At 40.3% G+C, this 18,230-nt stretch overlaps 1 protein-coding gene across 1 annotated transcript; it reads right to left on the bottom strand.

Moving 5' to 3' along the window:
- Positions 1-258: 258 nt before the first annotated feature.
- On the bottom strand, positions 259-17,831 carry plcxd3 (phosphatidylinositol-specific phospholipase C, X domain containing 3). The gene is made up of 6 exons (XM_074670001.1): positions 17,664-17,831; positions 6,572-6,828; positions 6,162-6,335; positions 4,270-4,445; positions 3,609-3,710; positions 259-1,058 (listed from the first exon to the last, which is right to left on the bottom strand). Exons 1-6 carry the CDS (start codon positions 17,764-17,766, stop codon positions 902-904), a joined length of 969 nt encoding a protein of 322 aa, XP_074526102.1. The 5' UTR covers positions 17,767-17,831; the 3' UTR covers positions 259-901.
- Between the last annotated feature and the right edge of the window lie 399 nt (positions 17,832-18,230).

The following is an 18,230-nucleotide window of genomic DNA, read 5'->3' as shown; positions in this document are numbered from 1 at the left end:
CTTAGCTATCACGACTCTGCACCCAACACACATTCTAATAAATATGTCATGCTCTGCCTTAATTATTAGAGATGTCTGGTAGCGGTGATTGAACTTATGTTGGTCGTAATTAAATGAAAGGAAAAATCATTTTTGTGTAAAAATGGATAAAAGTTAAAGTGCACATGTAGTGATTTATTTATCTTTCTGGGTATTTCTCTTTAGTAGAAGAATCAGGAGTTTACCAGTATACAAATGTGTCTGATGCATGTCTTCCTCTAAAGCTGACTTGATAGAGGGATTCAACGACTATTAATGAACAGTTACTGCCGTAAAAACACACAAAAATAGTTGTTTTCTGCTTGATGTCTTGAATTACTCCATTAAAGTAACACTTTTTGTTGTAACACTGTTTTTTTTTTTTTTAAAGATCAACCCTGCGATGATCTGTCCAGGGCTGCATATTGCTAGAACGTAAATCTTCCAAACTCCAAACTGGACAAACAATTGCTATCTTACTACACCAGCCTACATTTTGACAGGTTGAGATTACACAGATGTATTGAGAAAATAACTGTCACAGTTACTTGAATACCTAGACTGATGTACATTTAGCAGAAACTGGGTCTGTTTTTAAAAACATCACACTTAGAAAACAAAGATCCCCATAATGGGAAATAAACAAAACCTCATGTTTTTTTGAGCTCCAACCAAACATCCTCAACGTTTCTCCAAATCCAAACTGCTCTTACATCAATCACCTCTCACAATTTGACCTCCCACTTCACTATAGCCCTAAAGAAAGTGAAGGAGCAGTGCAGCTTCCTTCATGAAATAAATGCCAAAGAGAAAAGAGTGAGAGCGCACACCAATCCACTTCTGGTGTCTCCGCTCCCTGAGGACCGCTCCCTCTTTCAGTCCCTCAGGTAGCATCATCGTCATCATCATCCAGGTGATAGTTGAGAGTGATGACGGCGCTGATGAATTCTCCGAGCTCCACAAAGTCAGCAGTTATAATATTGATGCCGCTTTCCCCGGGTCTCTGTGACCTGATCCACTGCATCATTCCCGGCAGGGCCCTGGTGGGATGCAAGGAAGCATACACACACATACACACACAGGTGTCAGATTGAAAGAGCAGGTGGAATGAAATAAAGTTAAGAGAATATAGATGGGGCTGGAAAAAGGGATGATTTATGGTCGGCTGGTTTGACAGAGAGAGGGGGCACGCTGTGATAAAAGACCTCTGCAGCGCAGCGTGGGATATCTGCAAGCCAGACACCAGCTGTGAGGATGACACTGTGAACAGATGCTGGTCATGTTCATGTGATGTGTGCACCAGGGCAGGGTGTTGCCACTGCGGGGGACTCGTCCAGCCTTCTATAGGCTGAAATAGCTCATCCTGAGGTAACCAAAGGAATGGATAGAGTTATTAGGTTGGCCTATAGCAAAGCATCCTAACACTGACATGAATTATTCATGGCAGGAGAATTGATTGTTTTGCTGCTGAGGCTTTTACCAAACCAGTGACATTAAGAGAGGGTGAAATACAAAGCTGAGGGTAAAATAGAGAAATAATACTTTCACCCAGAGCTGAGAGGATGATGGTATAGAGCTCTTGGTTTGTGCAGTGGTTGGTGAAGTATCTTAAACATATGCTTGAGCAGAAGTACAGGTATCTATCAGAGAATGACTTTGATAGAAGTGAAAGTCAGGTGTGCTTTTGATACATATGTAAAAGTTTCCAAGTATCTGATATCTACTAAACTTAAAGCTCCTGTGAGGACGTTATGATTTGTGCTGATTTGTGCCCCCAAAGGACAAAGTGGTATTTCTTGGACAAATACATTGAAAACTCTTGCCACTGAAAATGTCTGTAATCTTTAGTGTTACTGTTTCCATTTTTGAAAGATTTTCAGAGTAGCATTATTACTTTCAGTCTGTTTCATAACCACCTCAAAAAATAATTGCAGGATTTTCTAAGGTAGAGTCTATGGGATTTTCTTAAGAAATAAAATGTCAACATTTGCAGGAATAATCCTGCTCCATTGTTACTTCTGGGCCTCTTTACATGTGTGTCAGCGTCTGTATCTGCCACAAACCCCTTCTCAGCCTGTATGTTGATGTTTTAGTTGTATTAGGATGTTTCTGGGCAGAGAGTAAGTGTAGTAGGTGTGGTGCATCAGCAAACCACAGTGTGGCCAGTGCGCAAGTGGCTTTGTGTGTTATTAGCAAGTGGAAAAAGCTATCTCGAACGGCTACAATAGTGGACATCGTACAGTGAAGAAACGCCAAACAGATAAAGCTTTTAACTAAACGAGGGGGAAGCTTGGCTCAACTTTCACTCGCTTTTGGGCACTTGGAGAGCAGCAAGGGACAAAGAGCGATAGTTGTTGGCTTTCTGCTAACCAGGAACGTGTCAAATACCCCTGATTAGCTTGTGCTAACATGCCAAGTCAGGTGCACGGTTCCCGAGTCTCTCCCATGTAGACACGTGATGCTGCATGTGGTTGCTAGGTCAGTGAATGTGTTCATGTAGTCACAGTCAGATAATGTGGGTGTGCACTGCTCTTAGCACTGTTTCAAGAAGAAGGAACCCAGTTTGAATGCTGTGTTTAGTAACAAGTAATGAAAATTCTTGCTGACCCTACCTTGAAGTACAAATATTATTTTTTGTAAATAAATTAAACTCTGGATATTGTTAGTAAAAAGATAAGCAGAACTGAAGATGAAGTAAATAAAACACAGAGCTTTAAGAACTTTTCTTTGCGTTTATCTTTGTGTCTTATCGAATAGCATAGGCAGGTGATAAGGAAAGCAGACAGTGGGTGAGTGAAGGTGGCTGGAAGTCATACCGTTATTGAGGAACATGCATTAATCACTCAACCTCATGTTTTTTTTTATATAACCGTATAAAATTGACCATCAACATACTGTATATACAACTTCTGGTGAAACTTGGGTTTGAACCTTGTTACTAAAGTGCTCTTAGACTTTCAAAAGAACTTTGATTTTGAAATTTTTTGTAACATGTTAGCACTTAATTTACTTTTACACTTCTTTTTCTTTGAGGATTTCAAACCAGCTGGCATCCACAATATTGCAGTATTGATTTAACTTCTTAATTTCCATTCATTTGAAGTTACATTTTCCATTAAAGACCAGTCAGATCATCCTGCTTTTCTTCATTTTAGTAGAAAAAGTTGTATATGCCCCTGCATCGCATATGCCCACATATTACTGAAGGACTAAAATACTTTTACTCACTTTACTTTTATTTTACTTTTTATTATGTTCCCCCGCTCAATTTTGTTTCAGCTTTTAAAAAGCAATGTCAGATGTCAGGGTATACCCTCAGAAAAAATCCTGCCTGTGTGTGGAGTCACAGGATGTCACAGTGACTCACCTACAATGCTCCTGCCAATGGATGCCTGTTGTCAGGTGTTATGGGTAAACATGTCATTTCTGTCGCCTGAGGTGTTGCAATAATTTCAGTCCAACAGCGTTCAGTAATGCTGTTTGTCATGATTTGAGCTAACCCCACATCATGTTTTTTTCCACAAACACAGTGTTGTACTCGACATGAATTTTGCATTAATAAAACACATGCTTCTGTCTGTGACACTCACCGCTCCGTGATGGTCTCTCTCAGTCCACTGGCCACGCCCTTCATCACAGTGCTGGCCTTTGGTGTCAGAACAACCTGAGAGACAAAGAAGGTCCCCTTCCTCCTGCATGAAACAAATCAAGCATTGGAACAGTTTTACTTTTTCCATTTTTTGAAAGTATTTTTGCAGAATACACAATGCCATCTGCTGCAGAGTTGAGCATCTTATACAGAAAACCCTGCTTGATTTCAGCATGAATTATTTCAAGAGCCCACACAGAGACAAAATCATTTTCCAGTCATATTAAAAATGTGAAATGCAAATTTATCTATGTTTTTTTGTTTCCATTAATGTCAGTGAATGTTTGGATAGGTGAATTTGAAACCAAAACAGAATGCTTTTTGTGGCTGCAGGTTTGTTGTTGATGTGAGCGTAAGCAAGTTAAATAAATTTCAACTATCTTCCCATTTCCTGATTTTATAGAGCCATTTCAAACTCAAGGAAGATGCTAATTGTCAGTCATCACTTTCTGAATGTGGAAGATGTCAGTTTAATTAAAAAAAGGAGTCATGATAGAACAGCTTTACATTGTTAAGACTGAATCTCAGTTCTGCATTTTGACCAAACTGACCCCGAGCATCAGGGACTTAAATACCAACATTAGACAAATGTAGAGTCTGACCTGCGGTCGGTGACAGATGCCTGCAGAAACTGCACCAGCTTCTCTGGGTCGGTGGTGTTAGCCCACGGTGAGGGCATCATCTGGCCTGGCCACAGGAAGGGCACCTCCAGGGCCATGGGGTGGTGGTAGAAAACCAGCACCTGGTACTCCTTCTCCCACAGGTACTGCAGAGTCACCTGAGGAGGGAAAGAATCAGTGAGGGGTCATTAAATTCCCTTCTCCAATGAGCAGCCAAACTTTATTCTCTACTGATCAGCCAAATTGTCAAGTATTTTATTCCTGAAGACAAACAATGTCACACCATCAGATGCTGTTTTATATCCGGTCAAAATGTTTTTTTGTTTGTAACAAAGGGCTAAAGAAACAGGAGTGGAAGAAATAGTTTAGATGTGGTATTCTAGTTGCTCGAGGGCTAAAAAAAATCCTCTTTTTCTTTGCTGAAATGTACTGTGTAAATAAACTTGACTTGCTGTATGAATGTTGCTTGCTGTAAATACATTTCTTTTTTTTTTCTTTTTTTTGCCGCAAATGTTAAAAAAGTCACATTTTATGAATGAAACATGAAATGTTCTGGATAAGCTGTCAAAAATACTATGCTCAACTGAAAATACTGTGATTTGAAGTCGTCAGATCTTAATAATGTGTGAAAGATCTTGAATGAATTGTTGAAAAGCTCACACTTTACTGCAAACAGAATATAAATGGACATTTTAGAGTGCCGTGTCTGCGCTTCTGCAAGGATAACAACATAAAAATCACTTGAGGTGCCACTCCTGTAAAAAATAAATAAATAAATAAATAAAAAATACTTGCTGATGATGGGACTGGGTCTTATCCTGCCTTGACTTCAGGTGTGGACCTACTCTCTTTGTAAAGCATCTTAATAAAACACCTGTTGTGAACTTAAGTATAGATAAAGTATATGGACAAGTTTGACTCTTCGTCTTGAGGTGAGGTTTACTTGCAGCTGATTATTGCTATTCCTCAAAAGAAGCCAGCTACAGCCAGTGAGGAAGATCGTCTGGTAGGTAGATTTTGTTCAGGGCATAAACTGTGTAAGTAAAGCAGTCGCACGGGAGCAGTAGAGTAAATTAAAGCAAAGTGGAACCATAAGTGAGGAGTGAATATGATACCTGTGGAGATAAGAACACCTTTTCATAACATTTGGGGAGTCTAAATTTAGGCACCACACTAGATGCCCTCTATAGCACAGAGAAGAAGGTCATTATGTTCCCAGAATCCACCAGTTACCGTTGGCCTTTACCTCTCCTCCAAGCTTTAATCTCACCGAGCAGCAGCAGCAGCAGCAGCAGCAGCACCTGACAGGAAACTATGATCTGAGAGTGGTGATATTGGCGTAGGAGGCACTGAAGGGCTGATGAATTTTAAATGTGATTTGGTGTTTCTAATGCGTACTTCATGTGCACCCTCACCTCAAGGTGGAGGGGAAGAGGGTGATTCGCACCGAGCTATGTGAAGGAGCAGGAGCAGATTACAATAAAATGAATAACAATAGTGTTTTTGTTACTTTTGCAGTGAGGAGTTCAGAGAGCTTTCAGCATTAAGAAAAACAATCAGAAGTCTAAAAGGCAGCAGAGAGACAAGTCTGATTTTAGGAAGACTTTTCTACTTGACTTTTGTGCAAAAAAGGGCAAACACTGAATAGATGTAATAACCATCATTCTGAATCTCCAGTGATCAAAACAGGGAAAGAGAAAACAATAATTAGAAGAGGCCTTGTAATCTCAGACAAAAGTGATGCCTCTCTTAATCAAGAAGTGTTAGGATGGTAGAAACATCTGAGTGAGTGTCTGAGGCCAGCTTCTGGGTCACTTCATTCCACTTAATCCTGCACCCTGCTAGGTGTGAAGTGGGTCTGAATCAGATACTACCTCTTGTGCAAAGACGACGGGGCAGAGTTTCTCTCCAAACACCTCTTTCAGCATGGCCACCAGCTTTTCATGGTGAAGGTTCTGCACCCCGTAGAAGTGGTTGAAGTCCAGGAATACAACCTCTCTGGCATGAGCCGACAGGAAATTACTGATCTGCTCCAGACCCTCCCTGACCTTAAAACACAAACATGAACAAGTATTTTCTTTAATGACATTATGATATGAAACATGGATGGAAAAACCACTGAGATCTACTTTAAATCTCCGATGGGCAGGTTTTCAGTCTGTTCTTACATACAAATGTGCTGCCACACACAAAGACATGCAGAACCATCACTAAGCAACCACAAGCATGGCAAAATATTCATCATTTAAAAAGAAAACACCCAAACTCAGAGCTCTAAGCTGACCGTGGCACTGAAGAGTCCGTGGGCGAAGAACAGCTCATTGTCGGGGTCTCGGGGCTTTGTAGAGATGCGCAGGTCAAAGAAGCGGATCCCTGCCTCCAGTTGGCTGTTGAAGTTCATCGTCTGTGTAGCTAACCACTTCCTCATTAGCTTCTTTGCCACTGTGCCAAAAACAGAAACAAAGTTCTGCACCGTCTCCGGCTGCTCGGGGCCCACGGGAGACGCCTCATCGATGTAGAAACTGAAGGAATCATGGGAACCTGGAGGAAAGAAAGAAAACACGGTATGGGTGTGCATGCAGGTATTGACCGCGGCCTGTTTTTATTTCTGCGGTGGGACACAGCTGGAGGAGAGGGGTCAGCGCTGGAAAACAGCCTGGTGCCATGGCAACAACACTGACAAAGGAAACAGAAGCATCCAGGGGTCGAAGTTATGAACTCTGGAAACTTAAAAAGAAGCAAGTATGTGCTGGCATACACTGATGTTTCTACCCAGAGAGCAGAAATGTTTTAATCATTATTACCCATCAGCCTCTTTTATAGTTTTCAGTGTATATTCTTATGCTGAATTCTTTAAATGCATCTAGGTGGTGGCTTTTGTCTATTTTCTTGTTTGATAGATATTTGACTAACATCTCTTTAATTCACCATACAATATGGAATAGAATAGATTAGAATAGAATAGAATAGAATAGAATAGAATAGAATAGAATAGAATAGAATAGAATAGAATAGAATAGAAAATACTTAATTTATCCCCAAGGGGAAATTCAGGAGTCACAGCAGCAATCAAGAAAACAAAAGTAAGAAAGTGTATGGAAAGTGCAAAAAGATCCATAAGAAAAAGGATGATGACAGCTTGGCCATCACTCTTCAGCCAGCCTCGACCTCCACAGGGTCCAGGACTGAGCTTCTTCAGCAGTCTGTTCAGTATCATGCTGTATCATGAGATGTCAAAGAGGTGGAAGCTGAACTGCTAAATATAACACAATCACTCTTTAAAAAGTATGTCCAAGAGTGCACCTGATCATATTTATGGGTTTATTTGTATGACTATGTATAAAGTAATCTCTCACCATCTCCAGTGTGTTTGAATGTATACATTCTAGCAGTACCTGTCAGGAGACCCATGAGAATGAGATTTCAACACCACTAGATCCTTCCGGCTTAAATAAGGATGACAAAATAAACGTGTAAAAATCTAAAGTCTTAAATTGGTCTCAAAGTTATGTCTTGACTTTTGAAATAGTAGCTTGACAAAAACCATGTGTCCAATTGTCTGTGCAGACCTTTGTGTTTGAGGCCCGCCCCTCCAACATGTCATGAAGCAGTTAAGAGATTGTCATGCCATGGCATCATCATTTTCAGCAAGTCAATCTTGTTTTTTTTTCTATAGCAGACTCTTTTGAACAGTTTACAGTATGTACAACAATGAAATTTTGTATCCATGTTTAAAATGCCTCCTCTTTAACGTTATGGTCACTTTTCTACACAGTATGTTTTCTGTATATCCTTCATCTGACAAGCACGTAACCACACCATTAAAAAATATCAACCTCAAATAAATCAACGTTGCATTAGTTAACTAATTAGATTTATTGTTATATGCACAACAGCACCACTACACTCCTCATCATTGCACTACTTTCCTATCTTACCTAGGTTTGGTAAAACCTAAAATGAACTGTGTTGAACATAAAGTATTAAGTGCTTTTCCACTCAAAGTATTTTTACATTACATGTCACATTCACACCACATTTATACACTGACAGCACAGGCTGCTATGTAAACAGCCCATCAGTTATAACTAATCCCACACCCACACTAATGGCACAGCACAGGGGGCAGTTCAGGGTAATGGATCTTGTCGGCATGTGGACATCTGGTCCTAGGATCGAGCCCTCAACCCACAGATTAAGACCACCAACTCTACCACTGAGTCAGACCTGTCCTGCAGGTTAGTATGTTGTATTTTGATATTTGAGTTATCCCTGTATTTAGTGGTTGAATGTTTAATGTCTACGGTTAGCTTCTACACATCTAAGGTTATCATTTTTATTCTGTTTGCATATAGAGAGCAGAGCTTACAGGTGTCAAATTCCTAATATATGCACACATGTTTGGCCAATAAAGCAGAAACAGAATCGCAAGTTTTACACTATGTTATCTTTCATTGTCACAAACACCAAACCATTCTCATCGTTCGTTGCTGCAGATTTTTCAGACACAAAAACAAGCAATACAAAAAACAGAGGATGACATGTTTCATTATTATTTGGCCTAACAAGCCTTTCAAAATTAATAGATGATTAAATATTGAGCCAATTTAATCTGCATCCACAGAGATAAGGAAAAAAACAAGAAATGTTATCTTAACCTTTTGAACCCTAACATACAATTGGGGAACTTTGAGGTCACCCCTTAACAAAAAGTGTAAAACAATCGCACTTGTCATGTATAAATATAGTCAAATTGCACATCAGATTAAACAATAATTCAGCTTTGAAAGAATGAAGTGAAACTTATACTGAACTTTCTGTTTGAGTAATATTTGACTTATTCCTCTGAGCCAGTGACATAAATACCAGTACTGACACTTCTGAACACATTTCAACAGTGTTCTCTTAATTATGTCACAAGATTCATTCAAACAGACTGTGTAGATGCAGAGATATACTCTCTTCAATTTGGGTGTGTCATTTTTATAGCTGAGACCAAAAAAGTGGCCTGGGCTAGAGGGAATAAAATACAGTAGGCGAAGTTGTCTGTGTGTATTGCTACAAAGGTGTAAAACAAATCAATGTGTCAGTAATACTGTGGTAATCAATGTCTTCTCCTTTTTTACCATTCATCACAGTCCTTCACTTTTCTTTTCTTTTTTCTTGATTTTTTAAAAAAAAATAAAAATCGCAAAGTTTAAAAGGAAAAAAAAAAGGAAAGAAAACCCTTCCGAGTCATTTAACACACACATGCACACACAGACAGACACAGGGCCTGGATTGACCTTCAGCTAATACTCTGGTGCCAGGTCTCTGCAGTGGACCCATAGAATGACCATAAGCAGGGTGGACAGCTGAGTCCTGAGGCAAGGCATCAACAGCATCACTACAGGCTGAGCTGTACCACCGGGGTCACTGCGTTACAGTTTGACCTTAACCAGTCGCAACAGCTGCCTCGACTGTTGTTGCAGAGGAGGAGTTCTTTTGGCTATTATGCCAAAAAAAATCAGCCTTCATTATTTTGTAGCTTCAGTTTCATTTCCTCCCTTTAAACGACAAATTAATAAATCAACTTCTGACTTTTTCTCAAACACAAACATACTTCTATGATGGCTATGAATTTAGAGTTGCACAATTTATTACAATGCTCCTTATCATCATGAAATGGAAGGTAAATGAGTGCAGCTCTTATGCATAATGTAGCAGTATATCTGTAAATCCTCCAAGAATCAGTATTGCTGATGCAAATAAGACAAATTAATGAAGTCTGCATGTGCATCACTAACTTAAGCTTAAGTATGTATGACATAAAGTCAGCAGTGCAGAGAGAAACAATCGCACTGGAAGATAAAGATCTTCTCTTTCCCATGAGTCCAGAGTATCTGTGAGAATCTGACGAGAAAGCTTCCAGCAAAATCATTTTTTTTTACCTGAGGTTTGAGCATAATCATTTGGTGTTTACGTCATCAAATGATTTGCTCCAACTGTGCAGATAATGAATTTTTTCTGCAAATAGAAAATTTAACAATTGATTGTGTCTTAGTCATCTCCTTTTATTCTTTTCTCCAAGACCGAAGACTTGTCATTCATTCGATGTTGTACAAAGGACTGTACTCCTCTTTTAACTTTTTAAAAAAACAATTTTTCAAAGAAAAAGAAAGAAAAAAAAGCCAAACAAACTTTCTTTCCCTTTACTTAGAGTCTTGTTAGTTGGTAAGGACTTGGTGCACCAATGACAGCTGATCCTACTGATTAAGAGGGTGATAGCCTGTCATTTGTCATCTGTCCAAACTGACCGACCTCAAGCTGTTCGATGGTTTTCACACTGTCAGTTTGAGAGGCTGCCACAGCAGCTGACCAGAGCGGCACTCTCTTAAGTGCAGGATGTTAACTTTTTCAGCTGCATAATCACGCCAGACAAGGACACGAGGAAGCTCATGGGGTAGAGAAGATGTTAAAAGAGAGATGGAGAAAAAGCGAAAGTGCCGTAGAGAAACGGATAAATGTTGGAGCAAGCTGTGACGCTGATAACACAGTTTTACTTAGAGCGGATAATGATGAGGAGGAGGAGGGGGAGGAGGAAGACGCGGTGGTGGGAGACGACTGTAACTTTAGAGAATTGACCTGTGTTAATTGAGTCAGTGCTGCTGAATTGGAGCAGAACATTCACAGAGAACAACAGGTGGTTTATGCCTTTTTCTTCATTAAAACTCATCAATGTTCACCAGGGGACTCTTTCAAAAGCTATCTGAGGATGCTGAGAGGAGAGAATGAGGAGTAACAGAATGAAGATGAGCTACATGACACTTAAAGATAAATATGAGCTCCACACTCATCCACTCCACACTCTCCCTGCAAGGATCCTATGGGTTTTTATCTGGAGGAGCTGCTCTTCACATCCACTCAAACAGTCCACTCTTCTTCAATCTTACTCTGTCTCCTATCTGTGCTGCACCGTCCCATCATTTTTCAAGGGGCACAAACCACACGCATGTTCAGTGGGAATGAAATTGTTTGACATTTGTAATAAACATTAATGTCTTTCAACAGGAAACTCATGTTACTGTCAACACTGAAGCTATAGCATCTGACCAAGAGTTCATACTGAGCCATGTCTGCTTGTTTCTCAGAAAGTTCAACATAACTTTTATATAGAAGGAAAAGGTAAATCAGGGGTTTCAAATGGGAAAAATAACCTCTAAGTCAAAGGCAATAACCTTGGCGAACTTGAAATGAGTGATACAGATGGATCTCTTGGAGACTTACCATTTATTGAACCTCTTTCATCAACTATTTTCCTGATTTGACAGAAAGAGTTACTGTTTCTTGCACATTTTCATTTTATCCCCCCTTTTTTTTTCTTTTTTGTTTTTCAATTTCACATCACATGATTTTCAGTTCCCTTGTTTCCAAGACCCTCACACATCTCACTTATCTACCAGTGTTTATCCTTGTTTCTTACACCGTGCATCCCTCTTATTCACCGGCTTAAGTGGAAGCAGAATGAGCTAGTCAAGAGACTGATTGACAAATTTACAGCTGCAAGTCCTTGGCTGGCCTTTTCCTCTGCCTTATGGGAGCCAACAAGCCTGAGTTTGCCTCTGTGGCATTAGATTCAATTTTGTTTGCAATCGTCGTGCTGTAATACAATTACTGATTCCCTCTCCCCCTGGCCTGAGGTATGCTATTCATTTCTTTCCTCAGGTAAAGCCTAAAGCTGTTACAGTAAGCTACTGGAGAGGTGAAGAAGGACCACATGAGCCATCGTAAGAATACTGTTTACTATGTTGAATAAAGGCAAAGAAAATGTTATTTCCCTCACAGCAAAAATCAGTTTTTTTAGTCTGTCTGTAAACTTTAAATTGGTACATTTTAAAAGAATAGCACAAGGTCTTCACAAACTTGCTTAAAGCGGTCCTTACTTAAAGTTTCCATAATTAGTTTATGCCACATTAGAGGGACGGGCCTTAAATATCAAGGTCTGCCCAGAGGCTAACATGAAGGGTTTCAGACAGAGGCAAAAGTAAGAGTTTTCAAAAACACCAGGGTAAAAAAAAGAAATGATTCTATGATGCTTAAATCATGTAATACTATTACAGTGGTCCCAAAGGGAGAGTATACGAGCCAAAAAAAAGGCACAACAGCCCCCTTTTTAAACTGTCATTGTAGAATGATCTCTTTAGTTCTTAATAAAACTTTTCTTTTGAATCAACTATTTGAAAAAAAAAAATATCAAACCATTAGTAAATACTGGGGATTTGTAAAATTATGTCCGGTAAAAATACAACCTGTGTGGGGAAAAAGAAAAGAATACAAGGCTACACAGGTTTTGGCAAGTTTGGGAATTTTTCTGCCCCCTAGTGGACAAACATTTTTTGTTGCAGCTTTAAAATCCAGAAATTAAAAATTGTGGATTTTTTTTACTTTGTCTCACAAACAAGCATATACATTTTTTCTTGGTGACTTAGTGCATCAAAAACTAGAAAAGCACTCAGAGAGCGCAGACTTCTGCCGAGCATATTGTGATTGGCAACACTTTAGTCCTACTTTAATGTTATACTCCCTTTCAGCAGACTGCCTGCTAGAATCCGGTGTTAGTTGCAGGTTTGTATGATAATCTATTACTTGACAGTTTTGAAAATTATGATGATGCAGTACATATTTCATATTCTGGATGTTAGTATCTATAATATTGGCAGGAACTGGATCATACTTTAACATCAGTCAGAAATTATCATGACCTTGTCATGTATTCTTTTGCAAAGCCATCAAACCATTTATTGTGGAGTTATATACACATATGGGGAAAGAAGCCCTATCTCACAATGATAACAAATCCTTAAAAAAAAGTCCTGGATCCAGACAGTGACCCAGATCTTCTCCAAAATTTAATTAGTTCTACCTTATCCCAATTTGAACATTCCCTAAAATTTCATCAAGATCTGTTCATTACTTTATGAGTTATGTTGTTCACTGACAAACAACAGACAAACTCTCCCAAAAACATAACCTCCTTGGCGGAGGTAGTTAGATTAGCACCACAAATGAAGCAGAACCTTGGACATTTAAAATCAGCTTTAGATCTTGTGCACAGCTGAAGTTGATGACACGTGCCACTTAGTGTATACTCCAATTTATACATCACCAGTAGTAAAACTACTCAGAGTCCAATTTAACTTCAATCAGAGTGAAATTGTCCACCCTGCAGTAAAGCCTGTTTCATGGTAGCAGCACCATGGAGAAGCAGAATTACAGTACCTCTGGCAGCACAGCAATTCTGACCACCTCAGTCCGATGAACCAGCAGCCAGACAGTCTGCCGCACTTACCCAGCAGGTCTAACAATAGCCACTGGTCAGCTTTAGGGAAGGGAGCTGAGAACTACTCCTCTTTTCCTCTTTTTACACTTTTAGTAACCCCTCTTTAACCTGCTATCACTCCTAAACACATCCACAGATGGCTACAGGGTAGAACATGCTCTCAGGTCTGAACAGTCTTAGGGCAAAGAGACATGTTAGGTTAAAAGAGAGCTGAGTCACGTCTGAGAGAGCAACCATGTTCTTCCCTCACAAACGAGAAGCTCTGACCAGCAGAGAATTGGCAGGATTATATTCATGAAAAACCGTATTATTTTTGTATAATAACCACACTGCCTTGGCTGCTGTGTTATGCCATGAGTCACAGCATAATAAGCAACTCCAAAACTCGGTATTAACTCAAAATAAACAACTCACTTTCCTTCATGCTGCTTCGTGATTAGAAAACACTATCTAAATCTAGCTGTGCTCAATAGCCTCTTGTCTCAAAAGTGTTTCTTTCTTGACCTATGGTGTCTTCTCACAGCTCCGGGCCTTTCTTTTGGAAAGATTTCATTTAAGGTTTCGCAACAGCTCTGAGTCAGCTCTCCATGGGGTGACAAATAATTTATTGCATCTTTGGACTCTGAAAACCATGCAGTTTTAATTCAGTTGGACCTCAGTGGCTGCTTCTGACAAAATCGATCATTAAAATCACTCATTCTCTCAACCATGTTGCTTTTAAAACCACCCTCTGGCCTGGCAGTGGTTTGCCTTTCACCTCCAAAACTTATCAGTTGAGAAGGGAATAAAAAAGGTTTTATTTCCTCGACACTATTCTTAGAGGAGTTTATTTCCTCTGAGAGCTTCACTCTCAAACCCCCCCTGACATCATCTGTAACAGCTACGTGTGAGAACACAAATTGTCGTATCAGTTAAACCAGACATGATACAGACTTTACCCTGCCAGTCCTTCACTTTCATGCCTGGTTGAGCTGATGTGAGACCAGGTAGAGAAAATTCACTAGGAGCAAAAAGGACAAAATGATGGTGACACTGCACATAGCACCGCTACCTAATTCATCTTTCCTGAATTCCAGTACTTCACTTGCCACTTTTTGTTTCAACTGTTGATGCAGAATACAACAACACGCCCTTGTTAGCCTAAATCCAAACAGAGCATATTCATCAGTTGAGATCAAGTCTGAGTTCCTCCCATGATGTGCTATATGAAAGCTGGTATGGCACCTATTCCACCTTTCGACCTCTCCCATTGAAATGCCGTCCTCTCACACCGGTGTTGCAATTTGAGGAATCTAAACATTTTCTCACATCTGAGCATTTGATGACATGCCTTTATCTCTTTTCCCATTAATCACTGTTTGACTGTGGGAGTAAGTTAGTCGACCTTGTCTCTCCTGCAGCTTGTGCAACATATAACAGCAAGGCTCCTCTAGATGAGAGACCATTCTTCCGCCTGTGCTTGATTCCCTTTATTGGCTTCCAATTGAATCAAGGATTGATTTTAAGAGTCTTTTTTTTTATTTCCTCTTCAAGGTCTCCTAGGTATCTGGATTTTCATTCATTTCATTTTTTTCCGGTCCTGTTTCCATTCTGTTATCTAAGTAACACCAAGGATGACTAAACATTTCCCATCACTGACTGAGTAAAAGTTTACCCTTCTAGGCTCACTTGTTAGAGTGTGAACAAATTTGTGCACCATCTTCTCAGGGTTGTTAAGAATTTACTTTAAAATAATAAATAAAGCTAATTTTCTAAACAGTTGCATTTTTATGTTCTGTATTTTAGAAGTGTCCCCTTGATGAAGCCTCAGAAGGTTTCTGGTTATCAAGGTCTGTCTTCAGATACAGAGACTTTTAAATGCTGGTGGGTACTTTTGCATCTCCCTGTTAGCACCTCCACATCCCTGTAATAGACAGAGGCTGTATCCTTTGGTTTATTAACTCATCTGTGAGTGGAATTTAATCTGTTTCAGTAACACACGCGCACACACTAAATGTAACTAACAAAGTGAAACCGACAGACCATTCAATCACTTTACCAAGGGTTCTGCAGAAGTGATCAGCATACATATCACGTGTGCTGTGGTTTACAAATTGTTCTCACCATGAAATTGCTGAGCTTCATAGATCTAAGTCAGAAGGACAGCACATATGGTAGGTAGATGTCTGACACACAGCAGCTGTTGTATCAGACAAACACAGATGCTAGCTTGAGAATCTATACTGTATTAAGATTATTCCTATTCATTTGTACAAGCCATTTGCTGCAAATTCCCAATACTTCAGACATGCAGTCCATGTTAGAAAAGATCATCTTGTACACCCTTCTCTGCCACTATTATCTTTGAAAATAAGCTGGTCGTATGCAACATTATTTGTACTAATGAGCACAGCTGTGCAGTGTTGGCAGCACAGACACAATAGGGACTGCTTAGCCTTCCGGCACCAGCAGAGTACCATACCATCACATCAGCCCCTCATGGTAGAGTGCTCCAGATTGTCAAAACACTTTGGCTTGGATCAATGAGGCTGTCAGTTGCTGAAATGTCTTTTTTTTCCACCAGAAAACAAATAGCACCTCTGAATCACGGGCCACAGAGGACGCATGCTGAGGACTTTACAACAGAAACCAAGCATGAAGGTCACTATCCTGATCCACCTGAGTGGAAGTGTGACACTTGTGGAGGAAGTCATCCAGTTGTGTGTCTCAGTATAATTCTTTCCTGGATGAAAGCTTTTAAGGCTGCATTGCAACTCAAGACAAAAGGATGTGATAGTAGACACTTCTGAAATGAAATCCCATGAACACTTGGTGGATGCTGAATAAATATTCATACAATCATGTGGATTGTAATGTTTCAAGTGTTTGCAACACAAACACAAGAAAGAGCAGGGGAGAAGAGAAGGATGTTTACAGAATCTGTTCCCAAGAGAGAGATCGAGACAGAGCAGCTTCTCGTCAGGCCTCAAGGCCAATGGTATGTAATGTTAGCTAATTTAATAGAACAGAGCATGTTGCCTCCTCATATACCACAAGTCACGTGATTCTGCAAAAAAGTGAGGCAATACATGTCATGCAGTTTGTCTGTCAGCTGGTAATTGATTAAGCCTGTCATGAATGGCACGTGTCCTGGAAGCCTAACAGTGGTCAGCTCCAGTGATATGATACGCCTCATTGGACACCAAACTCAAAGCCATCTGCATTTAAAATGTCATCATAGCCCATGCCAGCCCTGAACACACCAGGTATTAGAAGCAAGAGAGAGGGAGATGAGGAGAGAGAAAAGAGGGATACTGGGAGGAGAATCAAAGGATTAGATATGGAGGAATAAAATAAAAAGAGGGAGAAGAATGGGAGCGCTGTGTGTGGAGGTGTGATAATCACCAGGCACCAGATATGGAATTAACTCACTGCTAATAAGCCATTCCATCAGTCAGATCTATGGTGTGCTTTACAACCAGTTTCCAGTTTGAATGGAGTTAAAGGAGACCTGCGCACTGATTGGCTACAGGTCCAACAGCTCATTTCCAACGAGAAGCTGTGCGATCATAGGAGTGAACGGACTGAATCCTTTTCTGTCTTTTCTTCCCTTTGGCCACCACCCCAGAACACACACACAGCAGGAGTCCAGCTCTAAACAGAGGAGCGTGGTACATCTGTCCGAATCTGTGAAGCAGCATCCTGTTTGATCGTTTTTCATCAGATTTTTTGATCGTGTGGAATAACAGATGAGGAGAACATTGTTTAAGTTGATAGCATTAACCGTAAGAAAATGTGGAAAAAGGAAGATGAACTACTTTAGAGAGATAGCACTTCTCACGTTGCGCAACAGGTCTTCCCCTTTGTTGCAAGAGACAATCAAACAAAAGTCGATGTAGTTTGCAGAGATGCGCAAAGTGTATCACCTAAGTTTTCAAAGCAGCTAAACATTAAGCATGTATAACCCGTTATTTTTTGTGATGATTATTCTGACGGCACATGCATTGCGCATGGATGCAGAATGAAATGGACATACTCCTCAACAGATCACCCCGTACAAACATTTAAAAACACCTACCGGGAATAGCCAAGTTGGTAAGCGGGATGGTGTGCATGCTCTGCGGTAAACTTGCCATCCAGTCCGCAAACCGTAGGTCGCTTCTCCCGTGAGACGAAGCCATGCTGCTGCCGCGCACAACGCTCCGTTCTCCAGGACCGGTGCCTGCGCCAGCCTGGAGTGCGCGCTCGCTCTCTCTCTCTCTCTCTGTCTCCACACACACACACACACACACACACACACACACACACACACACACACACACACACACACACACACACACACACACACACACACACGGAGCCACTCACAAGCAATGTGTTACTGCCTCCCTTTTCCACATACACACAATAGCCGGTCCACACACCCCTTGAACAGCACACATGGGTGGGTAGCTCGATTGTGAAAAAAAATGGAAACAGTTTCTGGTTAGCTAGAAATATGAATTAGTAACTGCAACAGATTTTCATTTTTGAGGTCAGCTTAATTTACACAAAACAGGACTACAAACCCTTACCTTTTATTTTAGTGTTGATTTGTTTCAGGATATGTCACTGAATACATCTCGTAGAGGAAGAAGGTATTATC

Source organism: Halichoeres trimaculatus, unplaced genomic scaffold (genome assembly GCF_033239565.1).
Source record: "Halichoeres trimaculatus isolate MK-OKI-2021-1 unplaced genomic scaffold, fHalTri1.1 fHalTri1_scaffold_5, whole genome shotgun sequence".
Classification (NCBI taxonomy): domain Eukaryota; kingdom Metazoa; phylum Chordata; class Actinopteri; order Labriformes; family Labridae; genus Halichoeres; species Halichoeres trimaculatus.
Note: the sequence above shows the minus strand (reverse complement) of the source record. Positions and strands in the feature narration are given on the sequence as shown.